At 41.6% G+C, this 27,555-nt stretch overlaps 1 protein-coding gene and 1 non-coding gene across 2 annotated transcripts in view; both read right to left on the bottom strand.

Moving 5' to 3' along the window:
- Positions 1 to 27,555, bottom strand: part of EFCAB2 (EF-hand calcium binding domain 2) — a 94,040-nt gene that overhangs the window by 46,755 nt on the left and 19,730 nt on the right. The window contains exon 2 of the mRNA XM_060192109.1: positions 14,846 to 14,930. Within this exon, the coding sequence (XP_060048092.1) occupies positions 14,846 to 14,930 (85 nt within the window). The remainder of the gene's footprint in view (positions 1 to 14,845; positions 14,931 to 27,555) is intronic.
- Positions 1,418 to 1,536, bottom strand: LOC132539110 (5S ribosomal RNA). The gene has a single exon (XR_009550421.1). It is a non-coding gene; the product is annotated as a 5S ribosomal RNA (ribosomal RNA).

Genomic DNA, 27,555 nt, shown 5'->3' with positions numbered 1-27,555 from the left:
CAGCCTGCTTTGGGGAGGTGGAGTTTCAGGACACAGTGTTGAGGTATCTGCCCAGAGAAGTCTAGTTGGCGTCAGGATAGTATTTTTCAACTTCTATCTGTGAATGAGATTATCTCATATTCATCCTTCTGTTTCTGACTTAACATGAATCACTTAACATGATTCCTTCAAGCTCCATCCAAGATGAGGTGAAGAAGGTGAATTAACCATTTTTAATATCTGAGTAGTATTCTGTTTGAATTAACCATTTTTAATATCTGAGTAGTATTCTGTTGTGTAAATATACCACAACTTTCTCAGCCACTCATCTGTTGTTGGATACCTGGGTTGCTTCTAGGTTTTGGCTACTACATACAAATCTTTCTGGATGGGTGTGTTCGGTTCCTTAGGATATATCCCCAGGAGAGGAATTGCAGAATCATAGGGTAGGTCCATTTCTAGCCTTCTGCGAGTTCCTCAGACTGCTCTCCACAGAGGTTGGACCAATTGACATTCCCACCAGCAGTGCAGGAGGGATACCTTGTCCCCACAAACTGGCATTTGGTGCTGCTACTTTTTCTGATGTATGACATTCTCACAGGAGTGAAGTGGTATCTCATTGTTGTCTTTATTTGCATTTCTCTGACAATCAATGACTTGGAGCATTTTTTTCATGTTTGTTAACCTATTTTGGTGTTTTTTTTGTTTTTTTTTTTCCTCCAGGGAGGGTTATTGCTGGGGCTCGGTGCCTGCACTACAAAAATCCACTGCTCCTAAAGGCCATTCTTCCCCTTTTGTTGCCCTTTTTGTTGCAATAGCTCTTGTTGTTGATATTGTTATTGCCGTTTTTGTTGGATAAGACAGAGAGAAGTCGAGAGAGGAGGGGAAGATAGAGAGAAGGAGAGAACAATAGACACTTGCAGACCTGTTTCACCTCCTGTGAAGCAACCCCCTGCAGGTGAGGAGCTGGGGGCTCCAACTGGGATCCTTAAGCCAGTCCTTGCACTTCATGCCATATGCGCTTAACCCACTGAGCTACCCACCGACCCCCCTTGTTTTTTATTTTATGACAAAGAGAGAAATAGTGGAATAGAGAGAGAAAGAGAGGAAGAGATCAGAGCACTGCTCTTGTTTGGCATGCCAGAAATGGAACCGGGGACCTTTAGGACCTGGTAATATCTTTTTTTTTTTTTTCCAATCTTTATTTATTAGATAGACACAACCAGAAATTGAGAGGGAAGGGGGTGATAGACAGGGGGAGAGACAGAAAGACAACTGCAGCACTACTTCACCACTTGTGAAGCTTTCCCCCTGCAAGTGGGGGCCAGGGATTTGAACCTGGGTCCTTGCGCACTGTAACATGTACGCTCAACCAGGTGCACCACCACCCAGCCCCTAAGGGACCTGATAATATCTTTTTTTTTTTTTTTTTTTTTTAAGCCTACAGCACCTGGTATTCCCAGGCGGTCTCCCATTCAAGTACTAACCAGGCCCGACCCTGCTTAGCTTCTGAGATCAGATGAGACTGGGCGTGTTCAGAGTGGTATGGCCGTAGACAATGTCTTATCTTGATAACACTACAAATACTAAGAATTTCTTTTAGTACTCACACCACATAGAGAATAACAGATAGAGATGCAAAACCACTTCAGAACAAAGTCAGGATAAGGTCGTCCGGTAGAGGTATCACCACTTAACCTATATATAGCATATGAACCACTTAAAATACTTGGCTGGTTCACAGCATTTGATTTGTGTAGCATCACATTTCTGACACAAGGTGGAGCCAGAGTCATTGAGTTAGGTCGTTTAGTTTAAGGGCAGTCCGAGGTCAAAAAATACTGAAGAACTGAATGAGGACAACTGCAAGTTTTAGAAAAATTCTTTTGGCCAGAGTACTGCTCAGCTCTGGATTTTAGTGATATCAGTTATTGAAGCATTTTTTTTTCTGGATTGGAGCACTTCTAAGAGAGACAAAACATTTTATCTCCTCTATTAAATAGCTGATATTTGTCTAGCTATGAAAGCTAAAAGCAAACAAGCAAGATTTGAAAAATAATTTTCACTTATTTACTACTTATCAGAAAGTAATACATGCCAAGAATTACGTACAATAAAACAGATAACAAAGCATTAGATGGAGAGATGGAATGATAGAAGTAGTTTAATGACAGCACGACTTTTACATTTGCTATGGCTCAAACAGTAATCTTTCTCTGTGTTCTTCTATCCCACTAAGTCACCCTTCCCCTTCACAGGAGCTCTATATTTGCCAGTACTTTCCCATTTCTTCTTTGCTAGTTCCTTCTAACCTAAAAGATGTTATTTATTTATTTATTTCATATAGAGAGAAAAACTGAGAGAGAATTCAGAGATATGAGTAAGAATGCTTGTAACACTGCTTCACCGTTATGAAGTTTTTCTCTTGCAGGTGGAGATTGGGGACTTGAACCCAGGTCTTTGCACACTGTAATGTGTGTGCTTGACTAGGTGTTCTACCACCCTGTCCCAAACACATAAGGACTCAATAAATATTGCTTGAGTGAATGGATTTATAGAACCCCTGATAATTTGAGAAATGTCTTTCCAACAAGAGTGTTTATATGATTTCATTCATTTGATTCTTGCATCAATCTGCATTATGATCCCCCTTTCAAAATAAGGAGCTAGGACTTGGAGAAGTAATTTAACTAACCTTCTGTAACATAATTAGTTAGGGACCCAAACTGGATGTTGATTCCTCCTCTGATTTCTGAACTGCCTATCAGTACTCTTTGCAATAATTCTGTCTTCTTGAAACAAGTCACTTAGGCTTCTGCGCTATTTTCGTTTAGTGGCAAAGAAAAAGACAACTGTGCATGTGGAAAACGGAGAAGTTATGCATGTACAAACTACTGCATTTACTGGTGACTGTGAAACATTAATCCCCCAATAAAGGGGAAAAAATGTTAAGAAAAAAAGAAAGAAAGAAAAAGACCACTGTGTCTGACGTATTTCTCATAGACTCTTTGCTCATAACAAGAGTTTAATAAATGTTTGCCAAATTAACTGACTAAAGTCTAAATAATTCCAAACTCAACTTTGTCAAAGGGTTGTCTGCAGTCCAGACAAAAGCCAACAAAAAGCTCACTGTTCTGCAGTTCCCTTTTTGAAAAATGACACTGACACACCATTTGGCAGACACTACAGTTATCATTACTGTGAATAAAATCAACCAATGGAGGCTAAAATTACTGGGTGAAAGAGGAGAAATAAGATATTTCCATAGCCTTAAAAGTACCTTCCCCGAAATATTAACTAGTTGCAAAGGGAAAAATATCAACTTTAAAGTAGAGCAACCTGGCAGATGTTACCTAAACCAAATGGTCAGGGTTAACATCAGCTACAGCAAACTACATCAATCTCATCAATCTCTTTATCCGAGGACAAAGCCCTGGGAAAAACACAAAACCATTCTATGGTAGATTTACCAAAAGTCCGTCACCTCAATCTTGACAAAACCAGCCGACAAAAGCACTCAGCAAGGCTTGTCAAGAGTTTCAAGGTCACAAAAGACAGAAAAGTTAAGAAACTGTTGGGGACTGGAAGCTGGTGCACCTGGTTGAGCACACACATTACACACGCGTTACATATATGGTTCAAGTGAAGCAGGTCTACAGGTGTCTGTCTCTCCTTTTCTACCCCTCCTCTCTCAAATTTTTTTTAAAATTTATTTTCCCTTTTGTTGCCCTTGTTGTTTTATTGTTGTTGTTGTCGTCATCATTGTTGGATAGGACAGAGAAAAATGAAGAGAGGAGGGGAAGAAGGGGGGGGGGGAAGGGACACCTTCAGACCTGCTTCACTGCTTGTGAAGCATCTCCCCTGCAGGTGGGGAGCCAGGGCTCCAACTGGGATCCTTGAGCCAGTCCTTGTGCTTTGTGCCACGTGCGCTTAACCCTCTGCGCTACCGCCCGACTCCCCCTCTCTCAATTTCTAACTGTCTTAATGAAAAAAGAAGAGGAAGGAGAGAAGGAAGAAGGAAGAAACGGAAGAATGGAAGAGAAAAGAAAAATAAGGAGGAAATGAATTTGTACTACCAGTACAGAGCCCCAGAAATAACTCTGGTGGCAAAAAAAGAAAGAAAGAAAGAAAGAAAGAAAGAAAGAGAGAGATAATATAGTGAGTGATTATGCATGTTATGCAGACTTTCATCCCTGAGACACCAAAAGTCCCATATTCTCTCCCCGGCACCACTATAAGCCAGAAGTGAGCTGTGATCTGGTAAAAATAAGTAAATAAAAAAGAACACTACTAAATGCTGTACAGGATTTTGGATCCAAGAAGAGAAAATACAGGCGTGAGAAATCTGGTGAAAGGCCAAAATAATCTAGATTTTATGGTTTTGAATCAATGATAAAATTCCATTTTCATAATTGTACTCTGGCTATACAAAATGGAACCAAGGACCAAGGAAACAGCATAGTGGTTCTGTAAAAGACTTTCAGGCCTGTGGTCCAGGAGGTGGTGCAGTGGATAAAGCATTGGACTCTTAGGAGTGAGGTCCTGAGTTCAATCCCCAGCAGCACATGTACCAGAGTGATGTCTGGTTCTTTCTCTATCTTCTCCTCTTTCTTACTAAATGCTCCAAATCATATACTCTAGTTTGGGATGAGTTTTGCAAACTGTCTTTTACTAGACAATAGCCCTTTTCAGCTAGATTTTCAAATCTAGAGCTTATTTTCAATAAGTATCTGAAACTTAGGAGAACAAGAAATATAAACTTTATATTAAAAGCAAAGATACTCTTAAAGTTATCTGAGCAAAGAAAAAAAAACTTCATTGAGCTTTCAGTGGAAGATTGAGGACTTAGAAAATACATCAGTCGTCTTTAGAAAAAAAATAAACCTTTAAGTGTCACTTCTCAGTAATTTAAAAAAATGAAACAGAAGAAGGCAGTGGAGTAGGAGCCTGTGTAGCTACCATACCTTTAAATTAACCAAATGCTTACTGGAATTACAGGACCCACAGTCTGACTTCTGGCCTGGTTACATTGCTGTACTGTATAGTGACACCTCTAGACATCTGTTTTTCCAAGTCCTTCAAAGAGACAAATAATGAATTCTTATGCTTGTTGGAATCCCTGCTTAACCAAATCTTCCGCTTTTCACAATCACTTGAATAGAATCCATACTAGTTCTGTCTTTCTCACCTCCACCAAGGAAACAGCAGCACAGCTATCTTACACTACTATCTCTTCAGATGAAATGGATATTTTTTCTGTCGTTCTCTTATCTAGAATGTGTGTAACACTGGATTTCACTGCAGTTGACTACTAACAAACAATATGAAGAGAGTTAACTTGTTCTGTGTAGGAGGAGGAGCCAAGAATTGCTAACTCCTACTTCCTTCTCACCGCCCGGCCCGCCCCTCCCCCACACACACACCCAAGTAAATGTGGGGACATAGCCAACACTCCTGGATATTGTCATTCTACAAAATGTGTCTGGGAACCAAGTGGTGGCGCACCTGGTTGAGTGCAAATGTTACAATGTGCAAGGACCCGGGTTCGAGCCCCCAGCCCCCACCTGCAGGGGGAAAGCTTTGCAAGTGGTGAAGCAGTGTCGCAGGTGTCTCTCCGTTTCTCCCTCTCTAGCACCCCCTTCCCTCTAGATTTCTGGCTTTCTCTATCCAGTAAACAAAAATAAAGATAGTAAAAATTAATTAATTAATTGACTGATTGATTGATTGATTTTAAAAATGTGTCCGATAAATGGCTTGTGGTTCGTGGAGATTTGTTGCTGCTGCTATTGTTGTGTGGGCTTCACCGCTCTGGGTCAATTTTTTCACAAAGAAAGAGAGACAGAGGTAGGTAGAGAAAAGGTGAAAGACGTCACAGCAGCGAAGTTTCCTCTAAGGGTGGTAGGGACCAGACCCCAACCTGGGACAGGGATATCACAAAGCAGGCACACTATCCTGGTGAATCATTTTACTGAATGTCGACATTTATTTTTGCCTCCAGGGTTATCACTGGGCCTCGATGCCTGCACTACGAATCCACTGCTCCTGGAGGTCATTTTTTCCTTTTTTTTTTTTTATAGGGGGAGGGGAAGACAGCGAGGGAGAGAGAAAAGAAAGATAGACACCTGCAGACCTGCTTCACTACTTGTGAAGCCACTCCCCCTAAGGGTCGGGAGGTGGGAGCTTGAACTGGATCCTTGCGCAGGTCCTTGTGCTCCATTCTTTTTTTTTTTTAAATATTTTATTTTATTTATTTATTCCCTTTTGTTGCCCTTGTTGTTTTATTGTTGTAGTTATTATTGTTGTTGTCGTTGTTGGATAGGACAGAGAGAAACGGAGAGAGGAGGGGAAGACAGAGAGGGGGAGAGAAAGATAGACACCTGCAGACCTGCTTCACCACCTGTGAAGCGACTCCCCTGCAGGTGGGGAGCCGGGGTTGGAACCGGGATCCTTATGCCGGTCCTTGTGCTTTGCGCCACCTGCGCTTAACCCGCTGCACTACAGCCCGACTCCCCTTGTGCTCCATTCTTTATGTAGTGCTTGACAAGTCTAACAAAACAATAATGACTCTTCCATACCCTCACAAGCCTTCTCTAGAAGGGCTGTCCCATCAACCAATTTCATCCTAAAATATAATTCATATATAGGGGCCCAAAGCCTCCCTTGAGATCCCATAGATTCAATAATGCCGCCCTGTTAGTATAATAGTCATGTCACTGCTATAATGCCCAGAGGTGTAATACTATAGTAACGGATGTAACTTATGTTAAGTTCAAAATTAGGAGCCAGGTGGTGGTACTCTGGGCAGAACACACATGTAGCCACTGTGCAAGGACCTGGGTTCAAGGTCTTGCTTCCAGCTTCATTATTAGTTGAGCAGTCTGAAGATGTCTCTCATTTTTCTCTCTCTACTCCCTCTCTTTCAATTTCTCTGTTTCTATTTAAACAAATATAAATGGTCTCCAGGACCAGTGGATTCATCATGCAGGCGCTGAGCCCCAGCAATAATTCTGGTGGCAACTAATTAACTAACTAAATAAATAAATAAAATGCATTATGTTAAGTGCATACATTATAATGCACAAGGACCCAGGTTCAAGTTCCTGGTCCCCACCTGCAGGGGGAAAACTTCATCAGTGGTGAAGCAGTGCTGCAGGTGCCTCTATATCTTCCCCTACCCTCTTGATTTCTGGCTGTTTCTACCCAATAAATAAAGATAAGTTTAAAATTAAAATTAATAAATAAATACTAAATTAGTCTTCCTCACCAATGGATGACTCTCCTCCAAAAAAAAAAAAACCTCATTCTTTTTGTGGCTCCATCATTTTGAGCATGTGGGTTTTAACAGCACTCTACTTACAGATACCAAGTCAGAAGGAGGGAAGGCTTTTATGGATCTGGCCTAGAAGTGGTACACATCACTCCACCTCTGTTCCATTTGTCAAAGCTTAGTCAGGTGGAGCAGTCAGGACATAATTCTTGACTTCCCTCTATCTGCAAGGGAGTCTTGGAGTTATACCTTAGCTCAGTGCTAAGGAAAAGAAGAAACAGAATTAGGCTAGCCAATCTCTACCATAGATAACCACCATGACACAAATCATTACTACTGTCAGAGAGAAAATAGTAAGAAACCAGTCAGTCTGTCACAGAATTCTAACTGTTGGAGATGAGAAAGCCAGTTGGAATAGCCAAATATCAACCTTATCAGCATTTGAGTTTAATTGTTCCTGGTAGGCAGTAAAATAGCCAATAAAACCAGTTTTTCTGAGTTTCTTAATAACAGGTTGTTATACTTTGCACCATTTAATCTGTCTCCCTTGGCCCAGCTGTTTAGTCCAAAGGTGGCTATTTAACAAATAAACAAAAAAAAATACATTTATGTAGGTCTATGAGAGAGATTTATAAAGTTGTCTACTACTACTTTGTTGATCTCTGCTCAACAAAGCATTTTCTGAAATGATGAAATCAGGCTTCTTTCTTCCTTGGAGATTTTAAAGGAAGACATAAAGGGAATATAGATGAAATAGAGGTGGAAAGATAATAGCACTTGGATACACACACTAAGAAAATCATAAGCAGAATCATGAAGCATCCGAAGTCACAAGTAAAGCATAGGAAATACATCATTAGTAACAAAGAAAAAAAAAAAGAATTTGGAAGAGCGGTAACTACAGTAGAAAAATAGAGTCACATCATGCCAGACTATTGAAACTGAACTGGAGTCACAAAGAAATGGCTATATTCCCTTAATGGCAACACATGTCCTTTGGGTGAGTTAAAAGGCTTGCCTGTCACTGTGGTAAGTTTTCCACTTTATATCTTATGTCATTTATCCCCATATACTGGCATGGACTGGAAAAACCTAAAGATTATGATCCCATGCAGTAGACTGAGGAAAAAGAATCAGATCACTAAATGTGTCTGTGGTCATCTGACCATAAAGCAGTGATGTCCTAGTCTCTATCTCTTGTCTCTCAAAGCAAATGAGAACACTGCCATTTTCCACATTAAATAGAGCAGACAATCTTCACAGTCCCAATAGCTTCTGTTTTGTGCTAAGGAGAAAAGCCTGAGTGAGGCTGCAGGTGTATAAACCTAGAAGCCATAGAGGGTACACACCCAGAGGCCACAGAAATTATATGCCCAGAGGCCCCAGGAAGTACACTCCCTGAGACCACCAATCCTCAGAGCTTCTGCCTCACAATTTCTGTAACACTTGCATGTGATCTGAACAACATAGTATGTACAACCTATGGACACCTATAATACAATCACACTTGGCCTCTTAAGAAATCTAGTACAGAAAAGGTCTGTTAAAAGAACCAATTCAGGAGCCGGGCGGTAGCACAGGGGGTTAAGCGCGTGTGGTGCTAAGTGCAAGGGCCTGCATAAGGATCCCAGTTCAAGCCCCCTGGCTCCATACCTATAGGGGAGTCGCTTCACAAACCGTGAAGCAGGTCTGTAGGTGTCTTTCTCTCCCCCCCCCCAGGTCTTCCCTCTCCTCTCTCCAGTTCTCTCTGTCCTATCCAACAACGATGACAACAATAATAACTATGACAACAACAGTAAAACAACAAGGGCAACAAAAGGGAATAAATAAATATTTTTTAAAAGTTAAAAAAGAAAAAAAAAAAAAAAGAACCAACTCATGGGGCTGGGCAGTGGGCACCTGATTAAGCACACATATTACCATGTGGAAAGACCTGGGTTCAAGCCCCTGTTCCCCACCTGCAGTGTGGGCGTTTCATGAGCAGTGAAACAGGTCTTCAAGTATAATATCTTTCTTTCTCCCTATCTCCCCTCCCCCTCAATTTCTTTAAGTCTTATCAATTATAATAGAAAAAAAGGAAAAGATTTTAAAAAAAAATTAAAGAGGGAGTCGGGAGGTAGCGCTGCGGGTTAAGCAAAGGTGCTGCAAAGCGCAAGGACCGGTGTAATGATCTGGGTTCGAGCCTCCAGCTCCCCAACTTGACAAGCGTGAAGCAGGTCTGCAGGTGTCTCTCTTTCTCTCCCCCTCTCTGTCTATCTCTCTCCAATTCTCTCTGTCCTATCGAACAACAACGACATCAATAACAATAATAACTATAACAATAAAAAAACAAGGGCAACAAAAGAGAATAAGTAAATAAATTTTTTTAAAAAAAATTTTAAAAAAGAAAAATGACTGCCGGGAGTGGTAGATTGATAGTGCTGGCACTGAGCCCTAGCAATAACCCTGGTGGCAATTTTTTTGGCGCCATGTGTTCTTAACCCACTGTGCTACTGTGCAACCCCCCTCTGGTGGCAATTTTAAAAAGTAAATAAAGAGGGTTGCATTGCATCGACCTTCTCGTGGTGCATCCCGTGAGTACCCATTCATTGGGGAAACTGACGATCCTTCCTAGCCGACTGAATCCACGTGGATCCCAGTCACTTTCAAAGCCAGCAACAAGCAGCTCCTGATGGCTTTGCTGTTGACTGGCTACGGAAAAAGGGCAAACGCTAGAAGAAGAAGTAAATAAAGACAGGGAGTCCACGCAAAGCGCAAAGACCAGCGTAAAGACCCCGGTTTGAGCCCCCAGCTCCCCACCTGCAGGGGAGTCACTTTACAAGCGGTGAAGCAGGTCTGCAGGTGTCTATCTTTCTCTCCCCCTCTCAGTCTTCCCCTCCTCTCTCCATTTCTGTCTTAAACAACAACGACATTAATAACAACAATAATAACTACAACCATAAAACGACAAAGGCAACAAGGGGAATAAATAATTTTTTAAAAAAGTAAAGAAAGAAAGAAGTAGTTCTTGCCCCAAATCCAAGTTGTTATTTTTTTTCTTTCTGTCTCATGCCATCCTATTAACTAGAGTCTGTCTATAAAACTCGAACATAGTTTATCAGCATATCTAGGGTCCCACACCCTCTGCGGACACCCTACAATACACTAGAACATGGGACATGCATATTCTTAGTCTGAGTATAATTAGAAAACTACATACATAAACACATGCCTGAGGCTCCAAAGTTCCAAGTTCAATTCCATAAGCCCAAACTGGTCAGTGCTCCGCCTCCCCAGAGCCCCGCCCCACTAGGGAAAGAGAGAGGCAGGCTGGGAGTATGGATTGTCCTGCAAACACCCATGTTCATCAGGGAAGCAATTTCAGATGCCAGACCTCCCACCTTCTGTACCTGGGTCCATACTCCCAGAGGGTTAAAGAATAGGAAAGCTATCAGGGCAGAGGATGGGATATGGAGTTCTGGTGGTGGAAACTGTGTGGAATTGTACCCCTCTTATCCTATGGCCTTGTCAGTGTTTCCATTTTATAAATAAAAAATTTTTTAAGTAAAAAATAATAATGATAATAAGTCTGTTAGAGGGCCAGGAGGTGGCACACCCGGTTTAGCACGCATATACTATGTGCATGGACCCGGCTCCGAACCTCCCCCCCCCTGCAGTGGGGATACTTCATAAGTGGCAAAGCAGCTCTGCATGTGTCTGTCTTTCTCTCCTTCTCTGTCACCCCCCACCTCTCAATTTCTCTCAGTCCTATCAAATAAAATAGGGGGAATAAAAAGGAAAACATGGTCACTGGGAACAGTGGACTCATAGGCACCGAGCCCAGAGATAACCCTAGAGGGAAAGAAAGAGGGGGGGGAGAGAGAGAAAGGAAGGAAGGAAGGAGGAAAGAGGACAGAGAGAAAGAGAAATGAAAGTAAACAATACTTTAGTTACCAGCAATTTGAAAGGTTCAAGATGGCTGGTGGAAGGAAGTTAGAACTTTTCCCCGGGCTCAGGCAAAAATGAGTAAAATCATGGATTCCTTGGAATATAACTTCCTACCTTCTTCCAACATAAAGACAAATCTCATCTACTATATTCTTATCTTTAGGTTCTTGATTATTAAACAAGTTGTTCTGCTTTATATCTTAATGCTTTTCAGCCACCAGGTTGCAGATGCTACCATGATGCCAAACTGGCTTCCCCGGGCAGACGACCTCACCAATGAGTCCTGGAGCCCCACCTCACCAGAGTTTACCCCACTAGGGAAACAGAAATTGAGTGCGAGTATGAATCAGCCTGCCAACACCCATGTCCAGCAGAGAACCAATTACAGAAGCCAGACCTCCTACCTTCTGCATCCCATAAAGATCTTTGGTCCATACTCCCAGAGCAATACAGACTAGGGACTTTTCCAATGGAAGAGACGGTATATGGAACTCTGGTGGTGGGAATTGTTTGGAATTGTGCCATGTGTGCTTAACCCGCTGTGCTATTGCCTGACCCCCAAATTGTTTGGAACTATACCCCTCTTATCCTACAACCTTGTCATCTTGTTGATCATTATTAAATTACTAATAAAATAAATAAATAAAATACCATATACATTAACAGAAATAATAAAGATTAGAAAACTATATCCATCCAATCCATGTTGCTGCTAATCAAATAAGATTAACACTAATATGCTAGTGCTACGATGTCAATTTTCTTTCTTCTTATTTTATTTTATCTTACTTTATTTTATTTTTTTTGCCTTCAGGATTATTGCTAGGGCTCCGTACCTGCACTACAAATCCACTGCTCCTGGCAGCTATTTTTTTTTCCCATTGTTATTGTTGTTATTGTTGGATAAGACAGAGAGAAATTGAGGGAGATGGGGAAGAGAAAGACACCTACAGACCTGCTTGTGAAGCAAACCCCCCTCCCCACAGGTGGGGGGCAGGAGGCTCAAACCAGGATACTTACACTGGTCCTAGTGCTTCATACTATTTGCGCTTACCCCGGTGTATTACAGTCTCGACCTCCTTCTTCTTTCTTTTGATAGGACAAAGAGAAGTTTAGAGAGGAGGTGATAGAAAGGGAGAGAAAGATACCTGCAGCACTGTTCCACTGTTTGTAAGCTTCTTCTCCCCACGATGGGGACTAGGGCTTTAAACCCAAATTCACATGGTAATATTTGCACTCAACCACTGCAACACTGCCCTAACCACAATATCAATTTTTTTTTTTTTAACGTGTTCTTTAATGAACAATTCAAATGGCTGAGTTTGGAGCGTGGTGGGTAGAGCAGAGGATTTGCATGAATGAGACCTCAGGTTCAGTCCCAGGCACTATGTAAGACAGAATGGTGCTCTGGCCCATCTTTCTGTTTTTATCTCCGTTTCCCTCACAAAGGTAAATATATTTTTAAATAGAGTTGACAACTTTAGTGGCAAGACATATACTTTTCCTCAGAGCCTAAGTAAAATTATTTTAATTTTGAATGGGAAAAAAGATGAATCCCATTTGAAATGAAGTGATTCCAAAGGAGAAGTACCAGATGATCTCTCTCACATGTGGGATATAAAGAAACAAAACGGGGTTAAGCGCACGTGGCCCAAAGCGCAAGGACCAGCGTTAAGGATCCTGGTTCGAGCCCCAGCTCCCCACCTGCAGGAGAGTCACTTCACAGGCGGTGAAGCAGGTCTGCAGGTGTCTATCTTTCTCTCCCCCTCTCTGTCTTCCCCTCCTCTCTCCATTTCTCTCTGTCCTATCCAACAATGACGACATCAATAACAACAACAACAATAAAAAAAGGGAAACAAAAGGAAGAAGGAAGGAAGGAAGGAAGGAAGGAAGGAAGGGAGAAAGAAAGAAAGAAAGAAAGAAAGAAAGAAAGAAAGAAAGAAAGAAAGAAAGAAAGTCTGGCAGTAGCGCAGCGGGTTAAGCGAATTTGGAGCAAAGCGCAAGGATAGGCAGGAGGATCCCAGTTCGAGCCCCCCGCTCCCCACCTGCAGGGGAGTCACTTCACAAGCAGTGAAGCAGGTCTGCAGGTGTCTGTCTTTCTCTCCCCCTCTCTGTCTTCCCCTCCTCTCTCCATTTCTCTCTGTCCTATACAACAACTACAACATCATAACAACAATAAAACAAGGGCAACAAAAGGGAATAAATAAATATTTTTAGAAAGAAAGAAAGAAAACGGGGAGGGGCAGACAGTGGCACACCTAGTCAAGCAAACATAGCACTAAGTGCAAGGATCCAGGCAAGGATCCCGGTTGGAGCCCCCGGTTTCACACCTGCGGGTGTGTGTGTGTGCGTGTGCGTGTGCGTGTTACTTCACAAGCAGTAAGGCAGGTCTGCAGGTGTCTTTCTTTCTCCTTCTCTATCTTCCCCTCCTCTCCCAATTTCTCTCCATCCTATCCAATAAAATGGGGGTAAATGGTGACTAGGAGCTGTGGATTCATAGCGCCAGCACCAAGCTCCAGTGATAACCTTGGAGAAAAAAAGAAAGAAAGAAAGAGAGAGAGAGAAAGAAAGAGAAAGAGAAAGAAAGAAAAGGAAGGAAGGATGGGAAAGAAAAGCTAAAAAGAAACAAAACAAGGGAACAAAATCAAATGTAAATAAACCCATAGGTTCAGATCACAGAACTAAGGTCACCAAAGAGTTAGGGGAGTTAGGGGATAGAGTGTGGGAAGGAGTGGGGAACAATGGGCTTTGATGGAAGGCTACAGGTACTTTGCTGTGAAAGTATAAAAGTGTGCCCCTAAAACATATAGCCTTGGGGGGCCAGGCAGTTAAGTACACACATGGTGCAAAGTGAAAGGACCGGCCTAAGGCTCCCAGCTCCCCACTTGCAGGGGGGTCGCTTCACAAGTGATGAAGCAGGTCTGCAGGCGTCTATCTTTCTCTCCCCCTCTCTGTCTTCCCATCCTCTCTCAGTTTCTCTCTGTTCTATTCAACAACAACAAAAACAACAAAAAGGGGGCAAAGTGGCTTCCAGGAGCAGTGGATTTGTAGTGCAGGCACAAAGCCCCAAAGGTAACCCTGGAGGCAAAAAAAAAAAATGCTGTAAAAGTTAAAAGGTAAAAACACATTTTGTTTGTTTGCTTCCTTTACTGGTCACAGAAATGTACTGTCTGTAAATTTGAAAAGTTAATGTGTGTATACAATCTTCTTTAAATTTTAGAGACAGAGAAACAAAGAGTAAAAGAGACCAACCATAGCTTCTTCGAATGCAGTGGGAGTAGAGTTTGAACCTGGGTCTAGCACAAGGCAAAGCAACACCCTGTCCTAGTATAGTCACTCTTTTCACAAGAATATGAAGAATAGGGTGGAGGGTAGACAGCATAAAGGTTATGCAAATACTGTCATGCCTGAGGCTCCAAAGTCCCAGGTTCAATCCCCCGCACCACCATAAGCCAGAGCTGAACAGTGCTCTGGTTAAAAAAAGAATATGAAGAATAGCAGTGTTGATCTGATACAGTCGTGGGCAAAAGTCTTTTAAAAGTCACAAAAAAATAAATTCTTAAAATAGCACAATTTAAATAAGTCCAAAGACTATAGAAAGAAAAGAGCCCTCTTCAATTTTATGAGTTGAATCCATAATTTAGAACTAGAATAAAGAACACATTTCCAAACCTCACATCCACAGTATTATTTAACTCATGGTCAAACACTTCAAAAGCTTCTTTAATTTTTTTGTGATGTTCTGCTACAGCTGCATCTAAAAAAAAAACACAAAGTAAATAAAATTATTTTAATTTTGAATTCAAAACAAAAAATCAATTAATTAGAAATTCTTAATAAAAACAAACATGATTCTTTCATAGTCTTTTTTTTTTTTCTGCCAAAAGAGTTATTGCTGGGGCTTGGTGCCTGCACTATGAATCCACTGCTCCTAGAGGCTTCTTTTTTTTTTTCCCTTTTGTTGCCCTTGTTGTTTCATCATTGTTGTGGTTATTATTATTTTTGCTATTGATATCGCTGTTGTTGGATAGGACAGAGAAATGGAGAGTGGAGGTGAAGACAGAAAAGGGTAGAGAAAGATAGACACCTGCAGACCTGCTTCACTGCTTGTGAAGCGACCCCCACTGCAGGTTGAGAGCCAGGGGCTTGAACCGGTATCCTTATGCCAGTCTTTGCACTAGGTGACACATGTCCTTAACCCAACTGTGCTACCGCCCAACTCCCTCCCCCATAGTCTTTTTTTAATGCAGCACCAGTTTCACTCAAGCATGATACTACTGATCCAGACAACTAGACAATGTTTTTATTCTTTATTTTTCTGTACACTGAAGTTTCGCAGCTATACAATTCCACAACTCCCAGCAAACTTTTTTCTCCTTTACAATTTTGATTTTCATCAATTTCATCACCAGGGTTCAGTGCCCACAAAATTCCATCGTTTCCCAGTGGCCATTTCCTTTTCTTTTTTAGAGGGCAAGAGGAGAGAGAGAGAGAGAGGAGTGGGGCTGGGTGGTGGCCACACGTTACAGTGTGCAAGGACCCATGTTCAAACCCGGTCCCTACCTGCAGGGGGAAAACCTCGCATGTGGTGAAGTGGTTATGTGGGTCTCTCTCTGTCTCTATCCCTATCTTTCCTCTTCATTTCCTCTCTGTCTCTATCCAGTAAATAAATAAATTTTAAAAAGTAAGAGAGAGGGGGTCGGTTGGGAGCTCAGAGGGTGAAGCGCACGTGGAGCAAAGCGCAAGGACCCATGTAAGGATCCCGGTTGGAGCCCCCGGCTCCCCACCTGCAGGGGAGTCGCTTCACAGGCAGTGAAACACATCTGCAGGTGTCTATCTTTCTCTGCCTCTCTCTGTCTTCCCCTCCTCTCTCCATTTCTCTTTGTCCTATCCAACAACGAGCAACATCAACAACAACAATAATAACCACAACAAGGCTACAACAACAAGAGCAACAAAAGTGGGGGAGCAAAATCCAGGAGCAGTGGATTCAGGCACTGAGCCCCAGCAATAACCCTGGAGGCAAAAAAAAAAAGTCAGAAGGGAGAGGGAGAGGAGAGACACTTTGGCACTAGTCCACCACTCATGAAGCTTCCTTGCAGGTGTTCCTATGTAGTGGCCAGGGGCTCATATCATGGTGATGTACACGCTCTGCTGAGTGACCCACCACCTAGCCCCTATTTTCCCTTTCAAATTTTTTTATTGATTTAATAATTTCCCTTTTAAATCTAAAACAAAGCAAGACAGGGAAAGAAACAAAAAGACAAACAGAGAAGGAGAGACACCAAAGCCCTTGTCATGTATGACGCTCCTGTATGGGGCCAGAAGGCTCAAACCCAGGTCCTCCTTGTATAGTATTGTGTGCTCTACTGCAGCCATAGTTGAGCTATTTCCCAGGCACTTTTCATTATTATTTTTTTTTTAGTTTATTTATTGGGGAATTAACATTTTACATTCCACAGTAAATACAATAGTCTGTACATGCATAACATTTCCCAGTTTTCCATATAACAGTACAACCCCCACTAGGTTCTCTGGAATCCTTTTGGGACCTGTATTCTCCCCCCACCCACCCACCCACCCCAGAGTCATTTACTTTGGTGCAATATGCCAATTCCAGTTCAGGTTCTACTTGTGTGTTTCTCTTCTGATCTTGTTTTTCAACTTCTGCCTGACAGTGAGATCATCCCATACTCATCCTTCTGTTTCTGACTTATTTCACTTAACATGTTTTTTTTCAAGGTTCATCCAAAATCAGCTGAAAACAGTGAAGTCATGATTTTTAATAGTTGAGTAGTATTCCATTGTGTATATATACACAACTTGCTCAGCCACTCATCTGTTGTTGGACACCTGGGTTGCTTCCAGGTTTTGGCTGTTACAAATTGTGCTGCTAAAAACATATGTGTACACAGATCTTTTTGGATGGGTATGTTTGGTTCCTTAGGATATATCCCCAGGAGAGGAATTGCAGGATCATAGGGTAGGTCCATTTCTAGCCTTCTGAGAGTTCTCCAGACTGTACTCCACAGAGGTTGGACCAATTTACATTCCCACCAGCAGTGCAGGAGGGTTCCTTTGACCCCACAACCTCTCCAGCATTTGCTGTTGTTACCTTTTCTGATGTATGACATTCTCACAGGAATTCTACACCATGCCTCGGCCTCACGTGAGCTTAATGTGCAGCTTGGCGGTACGAGAATCTGGCATGAAGCCCAGCCAGTCTATCTTGGTGTTACCCTCGATCGCACTCTGTCATTTCACGAACATCTCATAAAAACTGCAGCAAAGGTGGGTGCGAGGAATAACATCATTGCAAGACTGGCCAGCTCCTCATGGGGCGCGAGCGCTTCCACACTACGATCATCATCTCTGGCATTATGCTATTCCACTGCAGAATACTGTGCCCCAGTATGGTTCCGTAGCCCCCATGTCCACTTGGTCGATTCCAAATTATATTCCTCCATGAGGATAATTTCTGGAACCATCCGTTCCACCCCGGTTCCATGGCTGCCAGTTCTTAGCAACATCGCCCCGCCAGATATTCGTCGGGATGCGGCATCATCTAAGTTCATTTCCCACGTCTACGCTCCACCGGACCTGCCAATATACGCGGATATCTTCGCCTACCCTGTCCAACGCTTGACGTCTCGTCATCCAATCTGGTCCCCTACGCCTACACTGAACTTCTCTGTTCCAGACTCTTGGAAACAGAGTTGGCAGTCAGCTGAGGTCAAGAACAAACACTTCATCACAGACCCCTGCAAGCGTCAACCCGGCTTTGACCTAGCACGTTATGATCGGGCCCTCCTCAATCGCTATCGAACAGGCCATGGCCGGTGCGCCGCTATGTTCCATCGCTGGGGAGCCAGAGATGACCCGAACTGCCCCTGCGGCTCCAGACAGACTATGACCCACATAGTCAACGACTGCCACCTCTCCAGATTCAAAGGAGGTCTCGAAACTTTACATCAGGCTCAACCTGACGCTGTTGACTGGCTACGGAAGAAGGGCAAACGCTAGAAGAAGAAGGAGTGAGGTGGTATCTCATTGTTGTCTTTATTTGCATTTCTCTGACAATCAAAGACTTGAAGCATTTTTTCATGTGTCTCTCGCCTTTTGCATCTCTTCTGTGGTGAATATTCTGTCTATGTTCTCTCCCTATTTTTGGATGGGGTTGTTTTCTTGTTGTTGAGTTTGGCAAGCACACTTTTCATTATTTACAGGGAGAAAGGACAAAGAGGAGAGATACCACATTACTATTCTATCTGGTATCACCCATGGTGTTCCATGTAGCTCCAGGGCTTGAACCCAGGACCTTACACATGTTGAGTGTTCTGCCATATGAGCTATCTCCTGTACCTTCCCCAGTTCTCTCTTTTTAAATACAATTTTTAAAAAATTGCCAACAGAATTATTGCTGGGGCACAACTCCACTACTCCTGACACCCATGTTTTCTTTTTCATTTGTATATATTTTTTTAATTAGATAGGACAGAGAGAATGTGAGAATTCAGTCCTTGTCCATGATAATATGTGTGCTTTACTGGGTGCACCACTGCCCAGCCCCTGAAATTTACTTTTAATAACAGGGAAAAAAGGTAGGGAGGAGAGAATAAGAGAGGGAGGGAAGGAGAAAGAGACAGAGAGATAGATAGATAGATAGATAGATAGATAGAGAGAGAGAGAGAGAACAAACCAAAGCATTACTGTGGCATATTCAGTGCCAGAAATCAAACTTGGAACCTCATGTCTGCAAGTCCAGTGTCCTGTGGCTAGAGTCAGCTTTTAGGCTGCCCCTCATCTTCCTGACATATCATTTAGCTTGTTTAACTTCCTCTCATATCTCAACGTGTGGAACAGACCTTTTTTTCTTTAATGAAGCATAATATAAAATGGTAAAATAGTAAATATGCACTAATCTCAAATACCATATCACCCCATATTCACACCACCATTCCAGATCTTTTCTCTGCTTTTTTTTCCTCTACCTCAGTTTGGTTTACTAAGTATTTTAGCAAGTATGTATAAGCTCATTTATCTCCCTCAATAAAAATATACCTGTGGAGGCAACCATTTTTGTTTTGTTCTTTGCTATAACTTTAGCACCTAGAATGGTGGCTAGCACATAGAAGGTATCAGCAAGTAAATGTTGAATGAATTAATTTTTGCTTCATAAAACTTTTAGTCTTAAAGCTGGTATGAAAGCTCTTTGAATAGATGTTCCTTTTGTATACCTTCCACGCTTTTGTATGTCTCCCACTCCCAAAACCCTCCTCAAGCATAGAGAGAACTGAAATCAACCGGTTGCTTTCCAGGTTCAAGCCCCAGGTTCCTACCTGCAGAAGGAAAGCTTTGCAAGAGGTGAAGCAATGTTGCAGGTGTCTCTCTGTCTTTCTTCCTTTCTACCACCCCCTCCCCTCTCGATTTCTGGCTGTCTCTATCTAGTAAATAAAGGTAAGGAAAAAAAAAATTTAAAAAAACAACTTAAAAAAAACAGTTATTTTTGGATCCCTCTGCCTCTTAGGTTAGAACGTATCCAGACTACTTGAAATACACAATTACTTGTGCTGGAATTGTTGTATACCTTGGTCTGGGTGGTGGCTCTATGTCTGGTCACATGTATAAAAACACCCATGTCCAGCAGAGAAGCAATTACAGAAGTCAGAACTCCGACCTTCTGCACCGCATAAATAAGTCTGGTCCACACTCCCAGAGAGATAAAGAATAGGGATGGGACACAGAACTCTGACAGTGGGAACTTACAATCTTGTAAATCACTAATAAAAAAAAATTTAATTCTTGCATAACCATTATGCTATCTCCCTAGCCCTCCATTTTTCCCTAATTATCTAAAACATACATGATCAATAGAGAGGAGAAAAAGACTAAGTATGAAAGACTTCAGATTAAGTATACAAAAATCACTTAAAATCTTTCCACATGGAGTTAATTACCTTCAATATTGTTCTCTAATTCTTCACCCAAAATAAACTGTGAACATCTTTCATTTTCAAAAAACATTTACTACATTATCATCTTAAATATCTGCTTGATATTCCAGTACAGCTTTATCATAATTCATTTAACCAACCTAATTGTAGACATTTAGACTGCTTCCAATTTTTCATTATTATAATAGTATCTTAGAGAATAATCTTGCTTAATTCATCTTGGCACAGTTGTTTTATCTCACTGAAATACAGTAAGTTAAACATAATTAAATTTCTATGGGGAAATGGAAAGGATCCCCATAGCCATAATACATTATTTTGGGGATTTTTACTGGCTATAACATTACCATTCTACAAAGCTGATGTTTGTGCTTTAAATTTCAGATCATTTTTTAAGTAAGTATTTTGTCTTTTACTTTTAGGCAGTCACATCTGTTGAGATTTTTTTCTTCTTCTCATTTTTAAAGTCAGATCCAAATCCTTTGAGGAGCTTTCAGGCTGGTGAACAGTGAAGGTCCTGGGAAAATAGCCATAGGAGAGAGGGCACAGACAACCCTCCTGCCTTCCCATCCATCTCTTCCACCTGACTATTACTGAGTTAAGATCTTAGAAAGGTCAGAAGTTGTTTAATCCAACTCTTGATTGTTGTCATGAAAATTTCCTATAACATTCGGGGTGTTTGGTTCTCCTGATCACTTCTGCAGGACAAAGAAAGCCCCCCAAGCAGACTGTTTCAAAGTGTGAGGGTTCATTTATAACATGGTTTCTTGTTTGCTTTTTCTTTATGGAGCAGGTTGATGGATTGCAGTACAAGTTCTCATCTCCCTGTGGTAGGTGTCTGTAAAACACTCACACCAGAAACTTAGGTCCTTTTTCACCATCATGCACCACAAACCCCCCCCTCCAACCCCTCTCCTCATTCCCTAGAGTGTACACCACACTCAGTTAAATTTTCTTTCTGGCTTATCTCATTTAACAAGATTCTTCAAGCTCCATCCTAGATGAAGTGAAGGTGATGACTTCATCGTTTTTAATAGCTGATTGGTATTCTGTTACCTATATTGGGATATATATATATTATGTGTGTGTGTGTGTGTGTGTGTGTGTGTGTGTATCACAACTTTCTTTTCTTTTTATTTTAATGAGAAACAGAGATACACAAACAGACACTGCTCAGCTCTGGCTTATGATGGTGTTGGAAATTGAACCTGGGGCCTCAGAGCCTCAGGCATGAGTCTTTTTCATAACCATTATGCTATCTCCCCAGCCTATGCCACAACTTTCTTAGCCACTCACTGGGCATCTGAGTTCTTCCAAGTTTGCTCTATTATAAATTGTACTACTCACAACTTTAATAGCCAAAACCTGGAAGCAACCCAGGTGTTTGTGGTAGGTAGTTGTGGTAACGGTGACTTCACTCATGTTTTCAGCCGATCTTGGATAGAGCTTGAAAAAAATCGTGTTAAGTGAAATAAGTCAGAAACAGAAGGATGAATATGGGATGATCAGAAGGGAAAACACTAAACCAAACTTGGACTAGAGTTGGTGTATTGCACCAAAGTAAAAGACTGGGATTGGGGGGTTAGAGGTGGAAGGTCCAGGTCCTGGAACATGATGGGAGAGGACCTAGTGGGGGTTGTATTGTTATGTGGAAAGCTGAAAAAATGTTATGCATATGCAAACTATTGTATTTTACTGTTGACTGTAAACCATTAATCCCCCAATAAAGAAATTTTTTAAAATTGTGCTGCTATGAACATAGGTGTATATAGATCTCTTCAATATAATATGTGTTCTTATGTTATGCTAGTGTCTTCTACCACAGGTATAAAGGATGTTTCAGACCCCCAAAGATTTTATAGTGGAATTGTTTTAATTTTTAACATTGGTCTAAATACAGGATACCTGCACCCCAAAGTGTATGCAAGTCAAGCAAATAGGTTGGGGAAAGGAAATATTGCAAATACCACTTCTTAAAGGAAAGTAATTTACCCTGTAACAGAACCAACATGGAGAAAAAAAAAATCTTTTTCCTGAAATTTAGTGAATACTCAATTCTATTTTCTCCCAGAATTCAAAAATAGTTTCTCCTTATTTCACCTGAATTTAATTTTTACCTCAGTAAATTTTTTTCATGAAGGACCAGAATGTCAAATTATGTAGATTTTGTCACAAAAAAAGTATCATCTTCCTCATAAGTTTGGTTTATGATTATTTCAGTTAAATTAATGCCTGACCCATATTAAGAACAATAAATATATTAGACAATGATTATTATAGCTGAATATGGGCTTAAATTAAGTTCCATTCAAAATATACTACTGCAGTATCAAGACTATTCAACCCCCCACCTATATAGCAGGGGACCTTCAGCAGTGGTGAAGCAGGTCTGCAGGTGTCTCTCTCTGTCTCCCCTGTCCCTCTCAATTTCTCTCTGTCCCATAAAAAGAATAGAAAGGCAAAAAAAAAAAGATTTTTCAAAGGATAGAAAAATTAAATCAGGGGCAAGAGGTAGCACAACAGGTTAAGCGCACATGGTGCAAAGCACAAGGATCCAGGTTGGAGCCCCCAGCTCCCTACCTGCTGGGGTCGCCTCACAGGTCTGCAGATGTCTATCTTTCTCTCCCCCTCTGTGTCTTCCCCTCCTCTCTCCATTTCTCTCTGTCCTATCCAACAACAATGGCAGTTCAATGGCAACAATAGCAATAATAACAAGGGAAACAAAATTGGAGAAAAAAGGCCTCCAGGAGCAGTGGATTCATACTGCAGGCACCGAGCCCCAGCAATAACCCTGGAGACAGAAAAAAAAAAAAGACAAGAAAAGAATGGTAGCCAGGAGGAGTGGATTTATAATGCACTGAGCCCCAACAACAACCCTGGTAGCAATAAAAAAATAAATAATTTTAAAAAGACTATTTCAACTGATGAACCTAGATATGAATGAACCCTTATGGAAGAAAACAACTTACTTAAAACCTTCAAATATTCTATTATTTAAATTGATTAAAACAAGGCAAGGTAGGTTTGTGAATTTGCTTTTAATTATCACCATGGTCATTGCTAGGGCTTGGTGCCTGCACGATGTATCCATTTCTCCTGAGGGCCATTTCTTTTTTTTATTTATCTTAGTATTTTCTTCTTATTATTATTATTACTTATTGTAAATGTTTCCTTTTTTTCATTTATTTATTCCCTTTTGTTGCCCTTATTGTTTTTTATTGTTGTAGTTATTATTGTTGTTGTTATTGATGTCGTCATTGTTGGATAGGACAGAGAGAAATGGAAAGAGGGGTGAAGACAGAGAAGGGGAAAGATAGACACCTGCAGACCTGCTTCACTGCCTGTGAAGCGACTCCCCTGCAGGTGGGGAGCCAGGGGCTCGAACCGGGATCTTTACCGGGATCTCTTATTATTATTTTTTAACCACAGCACTACACAGTTCTGGCTTACGCTGGTGCAGGGGATTGAACCTGGGACTTTTGGAACCTCAGGTATGACAGTCTCTTTGCAAAACCATTATGCTATCTACCTCTGCCCCATTTTTTCTTCTTAAGATAGAAACAGAATTTAGAAGGAAGGGGGAGATGAAGAGACACACCCTCAGTCCTGCTTCACCACTCAATGAAGCCCCCCCCAGTACAGATGGGGATCAGGGACATGAACCTAGCTCCTCACACATGGTGATCTGTGTGCCCCCACATGATCCTGGTGTTTTTTTTAATGCAATTATTCTAACAGACTATAATACCCATATTAGTAGCCTACAATATGACAGAGAAGTGGAAGTGTAAGCTCCAGTCTCAAGAAAAAAAATAGCACTTATTGAATAAGCTGTTATATAGCATTTCAGAACTATTAAAATGAATAGGGCTTGAAGGTCCAGGTGCATGATGATGGAAAAGGAGCTAAGTTGTGGGTGAGAATGTTTTGCAGACACTTATCATGGAAAGATGAGAAAGTTTACCCATGTGTCAACAATTACCCTATAAACCATTCACTCCACCCCAACTAAAGAAAACAGACCTTGAATAGAATAGACACTGAAATAAATATTCTCATTTGTCATAAAATTAAAGGGCACACATATTTGAGACAATAAAATGAGATATAACAATTCTAATACTCCTGGACACCTGTATCCAGGATTCCAGGTGATTAAACATATTAACAAGCAAAAGCAAAGCATAACTTCCATTCTTGCCTGATTCTGGTTAGTGATTGATTAACTGACTGAGTCATAGAGAAATGAGCAGATCATCAGTCTGATCACATATGATAGCAGAAAACGACCTTGGAGATTCAGCCTTACAAAAAAGCAGTATTCTACCTGCTGAATCACCAATTCTGGTTGTCAATTTAAGTATCCCTAACTTCTTTTCTTTTTTTTTCTTTCTTTCTTTTTTTTCTTTTTCTTTTTTTTTTTCTTGCCTCCAGGGTTATTGCTGGATCTCAGTGCCTGCACTACGAATCCACTGCTCCTAGAGGCTATTTTTTCCCTTTTGTTGCCCTTGTTATCACTGTTGTTATTGTTGTTGTTCGATAGGTCAGAGAGAAATCGAGAGAGGAAGGGAAGGCAGAGAGGGGGAGAGAAAGACACCTGCAGATCTGCTTCACCACTTGTGAAGCGACACCCCCCACACACAGCAGGTGGGGAGCCAGGGTCTCGAACCAAGATTCTTACACCGGTCCTTGTGCTTTGCGGCATATAAGCTCAACCCGCTGAGATACCACTCGCCCCGCCCCACCTCCCAAGTTCTTTTCTTTAACTAGATTATTCACAGTAGAAAAAGTCAAACTGACTGTGTATAACCTTGCCAAAGTACTATGGTAAACATGCCAGAAAGCTGTATTAAAATAGCTTACTGTAGGGGGCCGGGTGGTAGGGCAGCAGGTTAAGCGCATGTAGCGCGAAGTGCAAGGACTAGCATAAGGATCTGTGTTCGAACCCCCGGCTCCCCACCGCTTCACAGGCGGTGAAGCAGGTCTGCAGGTGTCAATCTTTCTCTACCCGTCAGTCTTCCCCTCCTCTCTCCATTTCTCTGTCCTATCTAACAATGACATCAATAACAACAATAGTAACTACAACGACAATAAAAAACAACAAGGACAGGAAGTCAGGCGGTAGCGCAGCAGGTTAAGCGAACATGGAGCAAAGCACAAGGATCGGCGTAGTAAAGATCAGGGTTCCAACCTCCAGCTCCCCACCTTCAGGTGAGTCGCTTCACAGGCAGTGAAGCAGGCGTCTATCTTTCTCTCCCCCTCTCTGTCTTCCCCTCCTCTCTCCATTTCTCTGTCTTATCCAACAACGACTACAACAATAATAACTACAACAATAAAACAAGGGCAACAAAAGGGAATGAATAAATAAATAAATAAGAACAAGGACAACAAAAGGGAAAATAAATATTTTTTTAAAAAGCACCATAGGCTGGAGGGGGCAGGCGGTGGCACAGCTGGTTAAGTGCACATATAACAGTGAGCAAGGACACAGGTTCATGCCCCTGGTCCCCAACTGCTGGGGGAAAGCTTCACAAGTGATGAAGCTAGGCTCCAAGTGTCTTGTCTCTTTCCCTCTCTCTACCTCTCCCTCCCCTCTCAACTTCTCTCTGTCTCTACTCAATAATAAATAAATAAGTAAATAAATAATTTTTTAGTGTGGTCTGGAGGTGGTGCAGTGGATAAAGCATAGGATTCTCAACCCAAGTTCAATCCCCGGCAGCACATGTACTAGAGTGTCACTGGTTCTTTAACTCTCTCCTTCTATCATTCTCATGAATAAATAATTAAGTTATTTAAAAAATAATAAGTTTTTAAAGCAGAGGGTGGGGAGACAGCATAATGGTTATGTAAATGACTTCCATAACTAAGGCTCTAAGCTGCCAGCTTCAATCCCTAGCACCACCATAAACCACAGTTGAGCAGTACTCTGGTTAGAAAAAAAAAAGTGGGAGTCGGGTGGTAGCGCAGTGGGTTAAGCGCACGTGGCGCAAAGCGCAAGGACCAGCGTAAGAATCCAGATTCGAGCCCCCAGCTCCCCACCTGCAGGGGAGTTGCTTCACAGGCGGTGAAGCAGGTCTGCTGGTGTCTTTCTTTCTCTCCTCCTCTTTTCCCCTCCTCTCTCCATTTCTTTCTGTCCTATCCAAAAACGACATCAATAACAACAATAATAATACTACAATATAACAATGAGGGCAACAAAAGGGAAAAAATAAATAAATTTTAAAAATAAGTAAAAAAAAGAAAGTCTAAAAAAAGAAAAAAGAGAGAGAGGGGGAAAAGGAAGGTAGGTGAAGAAAAGAAAGTACAAAAACACATTTTTGCAATAATGGATGTGAATTACAAAAATATTTGGTAGCTTGCATTGCTCAAAATCAACATTTCAAAACAACATTTAAATAATATCTCTGGAGTGGCCAGGCGGTGGTGTACCTCGTTAAGTGCACATTTTGCCAAGCTCAAGAACCTGGGTTCAAGCCCCTGCACCCCACTTGCAAGGGGTCCACTTCACTAGCCGTGAAGTAGGTCTGCAAGTGTCTGTCTTTCTCTCACTCTACCTCGCTCTCCTCTCTCAATTTCTCTCTATCCTATTTAATAAAAATAAGAAAGAAAAAGCGGGGAGGGGATTGCTGCCGGGAACAGAGGATTCATAGTGCTGGCACTGAACCCCAGCAATAACCCTAGTGGCAGTAAAATAAATAAATAAAATCTGTTTTAAAAATATTTCATGGAAAATAACGTTTATTTAGAAAATGTCGTTTTTCATTATCTTTATTTAGTTTTTAATATTCCCTTTTGTTGCCCTTGTTTTATTATTGTAGTTAATGTTGTTGTTATTGATAACGTTGTTGTTGGATAGGACAAAGAGAAATGGAGAGAGGAGGGGAAGACAGAGAGGGGGAGAGAAAGATACCTGCAGACCTGCTTCACCGCTTGTGAAGCGACTCTCCGGCAGGTGGGTAGCCGGGGGCTAGAACCCAGATCCCAGATCCTTACACGGGTCCTTGTGCCATAGGCTTAACCCGCTGCACTACCACCAGACTCTCATCTTTATTTTTTTTATTTGGATAGAGACAGCCAGAAATCAAGATGGAAAGAGGTAATAGGGAGAGAGACAGACACCTGCAGCCTTGCTTCACCACTTGTGAAGCTTTCTCCCTGTTTGTGGGGGGGGGGCTGGGGCTCAAAATCAGGTTCTTGCACACTGTAACATGTGCGCTCAACCGGGTGCACCACAGGCCAGCCCCTCTAGAAAAAGTCTTGAGAATTATTATAATATAACTAATGAGGCACTTAAGAAGATGGGTTTTTGTTTGTTTGTTTGTTTTGCCACCACCAGGATTATTACTAGAGTTGGTGTCTGCACTATGAATCCACTGCTCCTGGAGGCCATTTTTTTCCTCTTTTTTGTTGTTGCCCTTGTTGTTTTAT

The sequence above is a fragment of the Erinaceus europaeus genome, chromosome 6 (genome assembly GCF_950295315.1).
Source record: "Erinaceus europaeus chromosome 6, mEriEur2.1, whole genome shotgun sequence".
NCBI lineage: Eukaryota > Metazoa > Chordata > Mammalia > Eulipotyphla > Erinaceidae > Erinaceus > Erinaceus europaeus.
The sequence above is the reverse complement of the archived record's forward strand: the minus strand, read 5'-3'. Positions and strand labels throughout refer to the sequence as shown.